The following is a 13,717-nucleotide window of genomic DNA, read 5'->3' as shown; positions in this document are numbered from 1 at the left end:
AGTGACTCTGGGCACTTAGGTGAGATGGACAGCAGAGGCATACAACCCAAACTGAGTGCCATGCCACAGATTCCTTCCATATGACCTTTAGTGGTTGTTGTCTGGTCATTCAGTTGCTTCTGATGTTTTGTGACTTGATGGACATCCTTTCATCAGGACTGTTGATCCGTAGCTGCTTCTTTGATTTCCTGTAAGTTCATGCTTGTGTTATCACCTAGCCACCCTATCTTCTGTCAACTTTTTTCCAGCTTCAGAGTCTTCTCCAGTGACTCTTGCCTTTTCTTTATGCTTTAGCTCCACTGTTTAAGTTTTCCAGTGGCAGTTTGGTATCATCAGTCCACTGGAAGTTGTTATTGCTTCTCCCAGCAATTTTAATTCTAGTTATTTTTTAAAAAAATATTTTTATTTTATTTTCTATCCCACCTTTATTATTTTTATAAATAACTCAAGGTGGCAAACATACTAATACTCCTTCCTCCTCCTATTTTCCCCACAACAACAACCCTGTGAAGTGAGTTGGGCTGAAAGGGAGCGACTGGCCCAAGGTCACCCAGCCGGCTTTCATGCCTCAGGCGGGACTAGAACTCTCAGTCTCCTGGTTTCTAGCCCGTTGCCTTAACCACTAGACCAAACTGGCTCTCTATTGATATTATATAGATACTGATAATATCTATATAATACCTCTCTATTATCTATTTCTTCTAGTGCAGCATTTTTATGACATGTTCTACATATAAATTAAATAAATACTATGACAGTAGACAAGTATGATGCACTCTTTTCCCAATTTTGAACCATTTAGCTGCTCCCTATTCTATTTTAACCATTGCTTCCTAGACATCAATTGTTGGAAACAATGAACACACCTTGGTTGTCAGGCCCATCTTTCCTCATATTGAGACTCAAGTAAATATGATCCATAGAATGTTTATGGTCTAGCCTTGTGAGAACAGTGTATGTCACACTATCCATCATCATAAGCCTCTGACACTTTCATCCAAAATGCACTGAGCTATTGAAAACTGAAAAGTACTGGATATTTTTCTTCAGTATCCAATAGGTGGAGATATTGCCCAACTGTAAGCAATTATGCTGAACACAGACGTTCTGCATTAGCTTTAAGGGTCTAAAGATGTCTCAGTCATTAGTCTATTCCAGTAGCATCTAGGATTAGAAAAACATGTTTCATGATATAACATTCAGCATTTCTGCACATCCATTCTGGTTCAGTGACTAAAGTTTATATGAAGATGATGAACTTTGTATAACATATTTCTTTTAGGAAATACTGTCTGGGAGCTGTAAAACATATTGTGCTCCATTTAAGTGTCTAATTAGGCCCAAAAAGCCACTGAAATGAGAACTTTCTCTAGTTCTAATTTCACTTTTAACTCAACAGCAGTCTTACATTTCACCGCTATTCCATGTATCACAGCATCATTCAAGAGACCAATCTTCACGTCTTCTCCTTCCCACCCACATATTTAATTGCTAGCTAGAGAGCCAGAAAAATGCAAGAGATTCTGCTTAGCTAACCTTTGGTCACTTGCTTAAAATATGCATCCATCAAGTACTTGGATTTTTTTTAACTAGTATCTATTGCTTACAAAATACCATATGGTGCTTCATTTTTTTTCAAGGTCAATAAATGTCAATCCTGGCTGCAACATCATCCAAATCTTCAAAATCACAGCTTCCCTCTAAAACACCAAATCCTTTTAGTTATTTTTCTCATCCTTTATTTATCCCTGTAAACAAAGGTAATCAGCTACTAATTGAGTTCAGGGAAGTGTTTTTAGTTGCTCTAGAATTCAGATCAATCCAAAAATGGTATGTTCTGTGTTTCCCTTCATCCTTCATCTTGAAATAGAACAAGATGGAAGAACTTACAGAAACTAAAGTATCAGACTAGATAGTGTATGAGACGGTAATTATCAAAACAGTTAGTAATCAATGGTTATGTAATTCTTATATTCCCCACAGGAAGCCAAGGAAAAATTGCAGGTTAGGAAAAAAAAAAAGCATCAGCCTCTATTATCCTATTGATTTGCAGGAATACCCTTGGGTCTCATGAAGTTCCCACTGGGATGAAAGTATGCTAGGGCACTAGGTCATCTTACGATAAAGGGGTGACTTGTGACTTGCCATGTTCACCACAGCAGATGTTTTGAGAACAAGCAGCCTTCCATATCAGCCATTTGGTAAATGTGCCCACCACACATTCACAATTTGAAATGAGCTTCAAAAAGTTGCCTACTCCTGCTCCATCCCAAAAGGAATAACGTCAATATTTCTATACAACTATCAGACTCCAAATGCAGGCCTACAGCTGCCATGGCACCAAGGATGCTCTGAATGTACACTTACAAAGCATGGTAATATCAAAATAGCATGATATTTATGGATGTTATTATTTATGCTTTTATTGAATTTTAAACTGTTTTATTGTGAACCACCCAGAGTCCCCCGTATGAGGGAGGTGGGCGGTGATAAAAATATGATAAATAAATAAAATAAAATAAAATGGTGGCAGGGCCCCCATGTTCTCTAAATGGAGGACCAAATGAATTCTGAATCTACAATTCTTTAAAGGTCATGGAGCATATAAAAATGTGTTTTATGACAATAAACCCTGGTTTTATTGGTAGACAGGAAGATAGCAGAGTGGTTTCACAAGGGTCACATGGCCACCACAAATAAACAATTTCGGTATCACTCAAGTCCCTGTACACTTTGTATTATTTTTCTTCTGAAGGAGAAGGGCCATGACTTTATTAGCTGTAAACAGCTAGCTATGCACTGATTATATTTGTACTGTGACAGGAACATCTCATTTATTGAAGTCATGAATTTACAGCTGCTGAATTTTGCAAACTAATCTGGTATGGTTTTATGGCCAAGAACTAAACAGAAAGCCCAGAACTCTGCTTGGCTAAAGACACCAGATATATGCATACAAGATCAGCACCCAAACAGTGGGAGCTAAGAATCCACAAGTGGAGACCTATAACCCTGCATAATATAGGCAACTTTGCTTTCAAATCAGGCTTAAGAGATAGGCAAGGAAACAGAAAATGATCAGGGAGAAAATGGTTAACGTTGGATAGGGTTGGAGCAACCTACATTCTTTCCACTGAACTAACTACATATCAAATCATATTAAATATAAATCTGTAGACAAACTTATGCTCCCCTATGAAAATCAGTCTGAGAAAACCACATACTTTGTGACTAGATCCCAGTTTTAGCTATTTCCAGTGAAATGATCTGAGACAGCAAGACAGGAACCAATCTGTGCCCAAAACCTTACTGAACTACTGCATTAATCTGACTCTATTGAATTTACAGTCATTTCCTTGCCACAACGTAGCACTAAACACTGGGAGGAACAGTTCACAGTGATCATGATTTAATATAACCACAAGAGAATTGTTTTTTTTTCTATCTAACAATCAGATTAGCTATTCCAGTGATAAGGCAACACACCTGTGGGAACAAGGGGTAGGCATACGAAACAAGACAGACACTTAATAATTAGGTAAGTTCATTAAAAAGCCAAAGGAAAACAACGCACCTCAAAAGCTGAGCGCTCAGAAGACTTTATTTTTGTAAATCAGATTTTAACTAGCTGTTAAACATTTGCAAAATGACTGTCTCATTATCATTCAGTAAGACAGAAGAAAAAGAAATGAAGGGTTTTTTTCTTGCATGTACACAAATTAAATGCAAGTTTGTATTGATTAGTATCTGCACAGGGACAATTTAAGCTTTCACTCTCAATCTCTGCCTCTCATCTGATGCTGAGTATTGATTACACATCCTTGACTATGGACAGTTTATAGTCAATTGTAAACGGTAGATATCTCGTGTATGTATGTGTGTATATATATATACACACACACACTTTTTCTTACCATATGGTACTGCCCCTGGCCGAACGTGTTTTGCAGGGTTTCTATAACAGAATCAAATGAGGCACTACTGAGATGTGAGCAAATACTTTGGATATTGACTGTGGTTTTTATGCAACTTTAATTCTCTGAAACACAAAAAGGTCTGCCACTGATTCTCTAGTTACCCTGGGCCCAAATGTCAGGATTTGCAACACTTTTCAGCATGATACATCTTACCCAGGGCACAGGTACTGCCAGGAAAGCAATGTTCTTCACACAAACCAAGGTATGGGGAAACTACCAGTTTCACAAGTTCCTCTAATTGCATGAAGGCCTTACTGGGACCTGTAGGTTCATGGACTCCCTGAAACACAAACAAAAAACACCTATTACCAAATACCTGGGGTATGCAAATCAACACATTTCATTTGTTCATCTTTTTTTAATTGACCAAAGAAAAGAAACTCAGTAACATATTAGGCTACCTATTATGTGGGAGTTATAACAATATTTATATCATTCTCTACAGCAGTGTTTCTCAACCTCAACCAGGATGCTGGCTGGGGAATTCTGTGAGTTGAGGTCTACATATCTTCAAGTTGCTGAGGTTGAGAAACACTGTTCTACAGGATTCTACTGAATGCCCTCAGCAGGATAGCAAAAGCAGGCCATTCCAGCAAGTCAAAGAATAAAGCAAATTAACTCTCTCCCCAGGATTTGGACACAACTGGGAAGTGATATATTTTTTTTAATTCTCTGAGTCCAAAGTACCCCAGCACCTCATGACCACACTCCTGATGTTTCCCCTTTCTCTCTTTAAGTCAGAGAGTTGTAGTTAGGGGGAAATGAGCAGAAGGCCAGAGCTCGTTGACCTCAGAGAGGGTAATTAAAAAAAAATCTATTATCCTTGAAACAGTCATAGAAATCATTATATTGCAACCTTAATTAAACTTATTTTAATTATTTATAAATGCAGATTTTAGGTTGGCTTAAAATATTATCAGCGATTAGGGTGCTCCATCGGACTCAACTTTATCAATGAAAGCTTGATGTCAGAATCCCAGCCCTCCTAACTGAAAATACCTTGCCCAGCACATGATTAAGGCTGCACCATGTTGACCCACCCCATAACATCCATGCATACAGCATGAGCATAGAGGCATTTGTGCAGGCAGGCATATCATCAATGCCTCCCTGTAAGCCAGAATCCCAGTGATATGGGGAACCAGTATTTGTTGGTCCAGGCCAAAGGCAATGTTTCTTTAGTATTCTTTGCTTCATAAACAGTTTGGAAACCAATAATTTCATCCTTATGCTTTCTTCACTAATTGTCTAATGTTCATTAATAGAAGTGTGCAATACATTTGGATGTCAGAATAATACACCTCAAGGTTGGCTCTCTCATGGAAATGTTAAGACAGGCTGTTCCAACACCAATACTCTTCTGGTGCGAGGTTAGAACAGGATGTTTTGAGACAGAATGTTTCAGCCCTGAAATGTCTTGCCCGCTTCCATTCATTAAACCTTCAAACAGCATAAATGAGAGGTGGAAACAGACCATTCCCCACCTGTAAAATCAGCAGCATCTGGATAATGGAGGGTGGAAGGTTACTTTGGACCTGAGGAAGAATCTCATCCAACTTTACTCTTAATAAGACCAAGTCTCGGAAGCCAAGCAAGGAAATCTGACGAATGGTTAAGTCTTGGCCCTATGCACATACAGAGAAAATATGGCATCCATTGACACTGGAATTTGTTTCAACCCTATTTGCAGACTGACACCAATGTTTTAGGACTGTTAATGCCACATGTTATCAGAAAAGAACTGGAGAACAAGATGGTAACATGAACATAAGCTAACAAAGAAATGGTTGTAAATTAAAATAAATGCAGTGGTTAGGCCCCTTGATGAACAGTATGTGGACAGAAAGGCACTGTAAAAACTGATGTTAAGAATGGGGAAGTGGGACCACTTTGTATCAGGACAGGCAAAGCATATTAGAGGCAGCACCCTTTCCAAGGGGTCCCATAGAAACTTCATTGTGTATCCTGGACTTGCCAAAGCACAAGGCTTAATTTATTAACTTAAATATCTGAAATTGGACCAGCAAAGAGAAGAGCACTGTAAGAGATAAAATATATGGCATTTGAATAAAATTGAACTGCATCAGTTTTTTAAAAAAAATATGCTTCTGTTAGCTGCTACCACCTTAAACAAGCTAATGCCAAGCCTATGTGAATGCAATTCCCTGCCACCTTTGTTTCAGCGCTGTTTTCAACTCCTATTTTAACAGCTAAAATCAACTATGCCGCATACTCTCCATGGGAATTGTATTGCTATCCACAACTAATGAAGCAGAACTCTAGCTGGAGGAAATAAATGTATGTTAATCATCAATTCATAATAGGGTTAATGATACAACTAACAAGTTCATCAAAATGCCAAGTAAGAACACAAGCCAAAGGCTCTGAAGCTAGCATCTTCCTGTTTTAAAAAAGGACTGCTCTCATTAAGCCTCAGAGGGTGTGGTTATGGGCAAATAAATGGAGCAGGACAAACTTGCAAAAAGAAGGGAATGGAATTTTTTCAGAAACAGAAACGTGAGATTCTCAACTTGGCCTAATTCTTCCTGTATTACAACCGACCTATTGTGCAAATTTTAAAAAATTATCAAGAAAGAACATCTCAGCAAATAAGTGCCACCAATCCAGAGACATTAAGAATGCATAAATATCTATTCATTTGCAAGAGAAAGCTGGCGGAGTGGGAAACTATCAATTCATGGCAAAATGATGCCAAATTTTGTTTGCCTAGCTATTCACTTTTAAGGATATTAAACCTTTTCTGATTTATTTTGGGAAAAATGTTCTGGTACAATTAATTGGCTTTGCCTCCACATTTGGACCAAGGTCATTTATATATAATTGTTCATTTAACCTGTAGATACTGGTTCATTGTTAAAATTTAAATTTAATTTCACTGGCACCCTTTAGTTGTACAATCTACTGTAGATGAACAACAAAAGCATATTTTTTTTCTGTTAATGCCCCTTTCATTTTCAATCATATTTATATTTCTCAAACTGCTCTTCTCTCTATGATCCTCTGATAACTATTCGGGAATTACTAGAATGTAGCACACATGTGTTATTTGTAACCATTCAATTTCATATCATTGTAACATTAAGTACAGAATCTTTTGGGCTGCTGTACCCAAGGTACATGAGAATTTTAGAACAGCATTTAGAACTGTTAGAATTTCTCTTATGCTGTTTATACTATTGTTCCTTTATGAAGGAAGAGTGTGAAGGGGAGTGTACTGCATGAAAAGATCTCTTGTAATATGAAGCTTCCATCAATTTATATGTACTTTAAGAAACATACAGTATTTCCATTTTTCCATAATATTTTGGTTATACAGTCAGCTAAGCTACATCAAGTGGAGTCACAGCTGGCTGCAAACTCAGAAAGACCTCAATGATTTATCTATCGAACTGGAGGAAGGTGTCAAGTAGGATGATACTAAGCTCTGTCTTAAGACCTGGTATTCTTCAATATGATCATTTATTTTTATTTATTTAAGATGGAAGGTCCTTGTCTGAGCAGTACTACACACAAAAAAGAATCCAGGAGAGCATTTCAATCAACAAAGCAACAGCAATATTATGTAACTGAAAAAAAAATGTAATTTCAGATCACATCCATTAAGTTTTGAATGAACATTTTCCTACTATACACATGTTTAAATTCATAATGTAAACAGAGCACAAAATTTAAGGTCATATGAATTCAAAGGATAACTCTCTTCTAATCCATGTAGTATAGCTGTGAAGCACTTCAAATCCAAAGCCATAAAGATGCTTCTGAGTGGGTTTGGTGTGCCTCCTTAATTCAAACATATTGCCCTGAGACATGGGCTAAAGAAGATGCAGAATTGGACTTTTATGTTTCAATATGTCCCAGAGTCTGAATGGGTGGCCTACAAATGTGATAGACAGATGTATTGATTTAAGGCCCCAAACTTTCTGGGTCTGTAGGCATATTTAGAAAGTTGACAGCATTTGCCAGAAGCTGAGCTGGTTTTCAGTTCATTTCTCCCAACCACCTCTTTTAACCTTCTAGTACAGTCTCTGCCACTTACATTTAGAGATCATGCTTTACTTTGCAGCATCCCATTTTTTTTTAAAAAAAAGTAAAAGGTAAAATCAGATGGGGCAGGCAGCCTGGTAGGAAAAAGAGGAATTGCAAGGCACACTGGCACCCATGGGCATATTGTTGGGAGCCCAGGACTTAAAGATTTTTCAAATGTGCACAGTTCACCTGCCCATAAAGCCACACATACCTTTTATCATCTGCTGCAAGTTTGAGAAAGAGGAGTAGGGGGAGGGGATAACAGGAAAAAGAAAAAGAAAACAACAACATGGGAAATCAAGATTCCTGCAGCAAGAAGCAAATATTTACATTCTTTCTACCAATATGGAAAACACCACTTTGAAAGAAGGTTTGCATAAGGTAGCGATATTTACCTGTTGACATTTTTAGTCTAGAGAGGAAAAAACACCATCTAATGCTAGATTGTTAAAGGCAGCTCTGGAAAAGCACAGAGAAAGTAAGTAACTTCCCTAAGAATTTCATTCTGCAAGAAATTTGTCCCATCAGGAACTTTTCTTGCCTAGATAATATTATTTTCTTGTTATTGAGCCCATTCAGCTCCTTGGGAAAAAATATTATCTTTTGTATCTCAGAGTGCCAAACATAATTACTGGGATAATGAACACAGAGAAGTTATTAGTATTCCACTTACCTCAAATGTGAAAATGGTTTGTGTAAAAGGTGGTGCACCACTGAGGATTGTTAACTATGGGAAACAAATCCTTGGGACTGTTGGACAGTGGGTTGAGCCAATTTAGTCAGAGGCCAACACAAATACATTTTATGATTTCTCTGCTTCTAGAGCAGTGTTTCTCAACCTTGCTGGCTGGGGAATTCTGGGAATTGAAGTCCACACAAGTTAAAGTTGCTAAGATTGAGAAACGCTGTTCTAGAGGGACAGTTCTAAAGTCAGAAAGGGGGAAATTTTAGCTTACAAATATGCTGCCTCTATATGCCTCATAGATCCTTACCAAGTATTTGTCATAGAAATTAAGCTGCCTCTTTACAAATCATCATTTGAAATTCAAGGGTCAACCACTGAACCTAGACTTCTTTCCTGTTCTTCCCCTCAGGTACAGCAGGAAGAAAAAGAGGCTATAATAAAGATGATCAAAGAACTGAGAGGGAAGAAGGTGAAGAAAGTACAGACAGTCTTGTCCTCAAGGAACCTTCAGGCCAGGTTGGCTGGGAATTTTGTTATTCCAATATACCTGGAAGGTGCCAGGTTGAAGACAATGGTTTTTATCATTAGTATATTGTCCAATTACAATGTCTTCTGGGTGGTTAAAAATAAAATGTATTGTTAACAATGGATATTGACCTGTCAATTGAAAATAACACAAAATATTGATCCAGAATAACTTATCCTTTAAAGCACATGAATAGAGTTACAATTACTGAGAAACAGGGCTTATGGTTTAAATTAGTCAGAGTTTTATAACTCACTGACAGCAGGACAAACAAGTTCAGCTGCAGTTCTGGTGAAATTTGTGATTCTTAAAGTTTAAAACTGTTTTCCTTTACAGCTTAAGTCTCACATCTCCCTGCAGCTACAGAGAAGCAACTGTCAGTAAGCTTTAAACATTTTCTCTGTCCTGTTGAGCTTATATTTTAACTAGACTTACCTGAACAGGGTAAAATATAGCCTGTAGCGTGGGAAGAGTCTCTGTGAAGAAGTGATCCCAGGTTTCAGATAATACGTGGATCCGATCTTCTCCTAAAACAAATACAAGAAACGTTGGAGAACTTTCAAGACACATGTTGTTATTAGATACTCATCCCTCATTTCTAAGTACAAACTAGGTCCACACATTGCTTAGTTTTGAGAGATCACTGGAGGTTGGCTAGGTGCCTTCTAGCTGAGCAACAGAGGCCCAGATAAGTGGCAAAACCTAGCCAACCTTGGGTGATCTTGAAAAGCTAACTAGGATTGGACCTGGTTAGTACCTGGATGAAAGACCTCCAGGAATACCAGGTTTGTAGATTAGACTGGGAAGTAGAAACAGAAAAATCCAGGAGGTAAGCAAGGACAAACCACTTCCATGTGGTGGCCAAGAAACCCACATGGAAATGCTCATGCAGTCACTAGCAGCTGAACTCAGTTTGAAGAGGGTTTCTCCTTTATCCAAATACTGCCTAATTTTGCACAAAGGCAGACTCAGTTGCAACTACAGTGACTACTGCAATGTCCTTTGTATGGGTCTGCCTTTAAGGACTTCCTGGAAGCTGCAGTTGGTGCAGTATTTAGCTGCCACCTATGGTGAGTAACAATCACCAGGGCCACCTCACATTGGTTCTGCTGGCCCTACGCTGGTTTCCAATAGATTTCTGAGTACAATTCAAAATGCTAGTTTTAATCTATAAGGCCCGTCATAGGGCCCTTTATAACTTGGGGTCTGGGTGTCTACAGAACTACTTCAGGTAGCACTGACCCATCTGGTTTGTTTGTCCCAAATGGGGATGCTGACAGTATCTCTTCCCCATGTGAGATCAGAGGAGTAAGAGCAAGGGCATGATGGTTTGTGGGATATGTCTCTATATTATGAAAGATGTGACCTCTGGAGTTCTGAATGGGACCATCCCTGACAGTTTTCCAGAGGATTGTAATGGCTAAGCACTTCCACAGAGCATTTAATTATTGTGAAACCTTGGGAACTGTTTACAAGAGACCAGGTTTCTTTGAGGGTACGGTATATTTTATGGTATTATATTTCTAGGGTTTTTATGCACTTGTATACCCTGATAAAAATTTAGATGAAACCGATAGTATAAAAATGCTGCAGATACATAAATTATAACAATAGCAACTGTGCCTAACTTTCTGTCTTCCGTCCAAGATAAAATAAAGTGTTGACTTCTTTTGCAGAATAATCAGTATTCCATATTGCCTCAGGCTAAGGTCATATGAAAACTATAAAACATGATTTATCTAAAAAGAAAAAAAAAATGCTTAGCAGAAAGCCCCTACTGTTTATAGAGTTCATTAACCTTTAACTAAAAATGTGGGCATTCTCCCAGAGAGAGGCAGAAATAACAGTAATAATTTAGCAGGCTTAAACTTTCAGAATATATATTTTTTAATTGTTCATTGCAAGGAAAAAAATCCGTAGGCTATCCTCACTCCTCTCTATTTAAAGAATATCTCACTATCCACAGAATGCCAAAAGGTTTCAGCACAAGGAGTTTTAATATTCTATTCTCCAGTTGCACAAATATGTCCATTAATGAGGCACGTGCTTGTGTGAAGGATATAACAAGGACAGTGGTCATGGAAAACCAGAAGTCCCATTTCATAGGAGGAGCTGGTAAGACAGGAAACACTTTGTCCAACATCACATTGTATGAATCAACTCTAGATTTCATATAATCCTATTACAATAAGATCATCTGCAGACTAAAAATGAGATGAGGTTTATGAACACAAGACCTATTCCCCTAGTCCTCACCTACAACCTAAACTTGAGGGCAAGTTCTCAAGGGACCTTCTACTCCCTGTTTCTTGAACACAACTATAAATCCCAATATGGTTAGGAATCCTGCATTACCATGGCTCTCCACAAACTGTGGCTTTTATTTATGTGTGACTGAATGTGAATAGAACCTTTCTTCAATTCCCAATGGAGAATGATCAAGGACAGACGTGCCAACTGTACAGTTGTCCTAATATGAGCTGCTGAATGAATGCTCAGGTTTTTACAAAGCAGGAGTTTAATCCTAAATTAAGTATGCAGATTGGAAAAAAAAACAATCAAATAGAATGCATCCCTTTATATGTTTATTGACATAATTCTACATAGTGGCATCAAAAAACATTGCACTGGACCTACCCATAAGGTTACTTATCAAAACTTTTCCTCTACCGAGGAAGGAAAATACCTGCATTAATATTTCAAAACCCATTAAATAGGTTTTCCTCTAGCCTTTTTCAGCAACTCTTAAGTGAGGAGAAAATCTGTGGTCAGCAGTGCATGCATACTATGGAACACTGTAATTCCATCCAGATAAACAGTTATAACTCAACTTTAAACCTTGTTACCATTTTATCTCCATGCATACAGTTAAGAATACTTTTCTGTCTGCTCACTCTACCTCTCAGAGTTGGTTATGAAGTCAGGGATCACTCAAAACTCTTTGGGAGGAGGGGGAGATTCTCTTCCAATGACCCAGATCCTACCATGTTAATTGTGCCTTTACACTCATTTCTGAATTCATAGTACAGGTAGTCCTCAGGTTATGACCTCTCGTTCAGCGACTGTTCAAAGTTACAACTCGTCCTCAGAGTTCCTCGCAGCGAGCCGTGGTCACATGATTGCGATTTCCAACATTCCCTGCTGGCTTTCCACAAACAAACTCAGTGGGATGTTGGCAGAAAGTTGGAAGTTGCTCCTGCTGCTTTTTCACACATACCCCCGCACTCCATAGCACCTGCCTGCATCTGCCCCCCCCACTGCATGAGCCTGCACTCCGTAGTGTCTGCCCATGGCACCCCCCCCCCCCAGCACCCAACCACACTTGAGCACTTGCCCATGGCATCCCCCACCTGCCTGCAGCACCAGCACACCTACCCACGCTCCAGAGTGCCTGCCCACGATACCCACAGCCCACAGCCCTCACCTGCCAGCCTGGTTGCCTGGGACGCATGCCTCTTCCCACTTAACGACACGCACAGTCCTGGAGTTGCAATGGCAACTGGGACTGCAGGATTGCCATCGCTAAGTGATGTGGTCATGTGACATCGTGCTTTACAACTGCTTTGTTTACAACAGAAATTCCATCCCAATTGCTGTCATAACCTGAGGACTACCTGTAATGCACACTGCGTGCTGAAGTGGTTTTTAGCAGGATTTGCAGTTTCATCCTAGTAAAACAAGAAAGAACTATTTTTAAGCATGATGCAGTGTGGAAGTGCAGAGGTACGTGTTTGGGAACTCCCTATAGGAATCCATCTTTCCACAAAATTATTTTACCAGCAGCATGGAGTATTTCCTGGAACAAAACAAGGAAAGCCCTGTCACACAGAACAGGAAAAGTTAAATACCCACCATCTCCTTAACTCTCACCATCACTACAGATATACCTCCTTTAGTCTCCGTATTTACAACTATTTTTCAGGCCCCATGCCAAAGAAACTAAAGAGCATCTATATCACCTTTTTTCAGTAATCATGGAACTGAAGAATCACTCATTTTCTCCCAAAATAAGTTTCAGCAGCCACAAATGGCACCATCTGAATTTTCTGCATAAAGTTGAGTGATTCAGAAACTTGCCACTGAAGAATTGCCAAACTCAGCTTTTATTTTCAACCTAGAAGCACAAGTTTCTGGCTGCTGTATTCTTGTCATGGCCTAAGACCCAGATGAGCACTCTCTCCAAAGAATTGTGCGAACTGCACTGATGGCTTCAGACTGGTCACTGGAAAACCTCGTGTTGCAACTTTATAGGCAGATTTTATTCATTGCTCTTAGACTAGTTTCCAAACAAGGACTCCTGGAATTACAGTCTTATCGGCCTATGCCCCACTGAATTGTAACGTAATTTTATTTACTTAATTTTTAAAATTAAACTAAGGTTGTAAAACTCTCTCTCAGAGAAACCCTAATTATCTGAGTTTAATTAGAAATTAGTTTGAGAGTTGGAATTTAACAGTATGTTTGACAGGTTCTAGAGCTGTT

The 13,717-nt window shown here is 38.8% G+C and overlaps 1 protein-coding gene across 1 annotated transcript in view; it reads right to left on the bottom strand.

The window, feature by feature from the left end:
• The window catches only part of PRR5L (proline rich 5 like), a 47,962-nt gene that overhangs the window by 6,391 nt on the left and 27,854 nt on the right, over window positions 1-13,717 (bottom strand). The window contains exons 6-8 of the mRNA XM_063289626.1: window positions 9,671-9,762; window positions 5,462-5,602; window positions 4,131-4,257 (exon numbers count right to left, since the gene is read on the bottom strand). Of these exons, the coding sequence (XP_063145696.1) occupies window positions 4,131-4,257; window positions 5,462-5,602; window positions 9,671-9,762 (360 nt within the window). The remainder of the gene's footprint in view (window positions 1-4,130; window positions 4,258-5,461; window positions 5,603-9,670; window positions 9,763-13,717) is intronic.

This window comes from Candoia aspera, chromosome 1 (assembly GCF_035149785.1).
Source record: "Candoia aspera isolate rCanAsp1 chromosome 1, rCanAsp1.hap2, whole genome shotgun sequence".
Classification (NCBI taxonomy): domain Eukaryota; kingdom Metazoa; phylum Chordata; class Lepidosauria; order Squamata; family Boidae; genus Candoia; species Candoia aspera.
The sequence above is the reverse complement of the archived record's forward strand: the minus strand, read 5'-3'. Positions and strand labels throughout refer to the sequence as shown.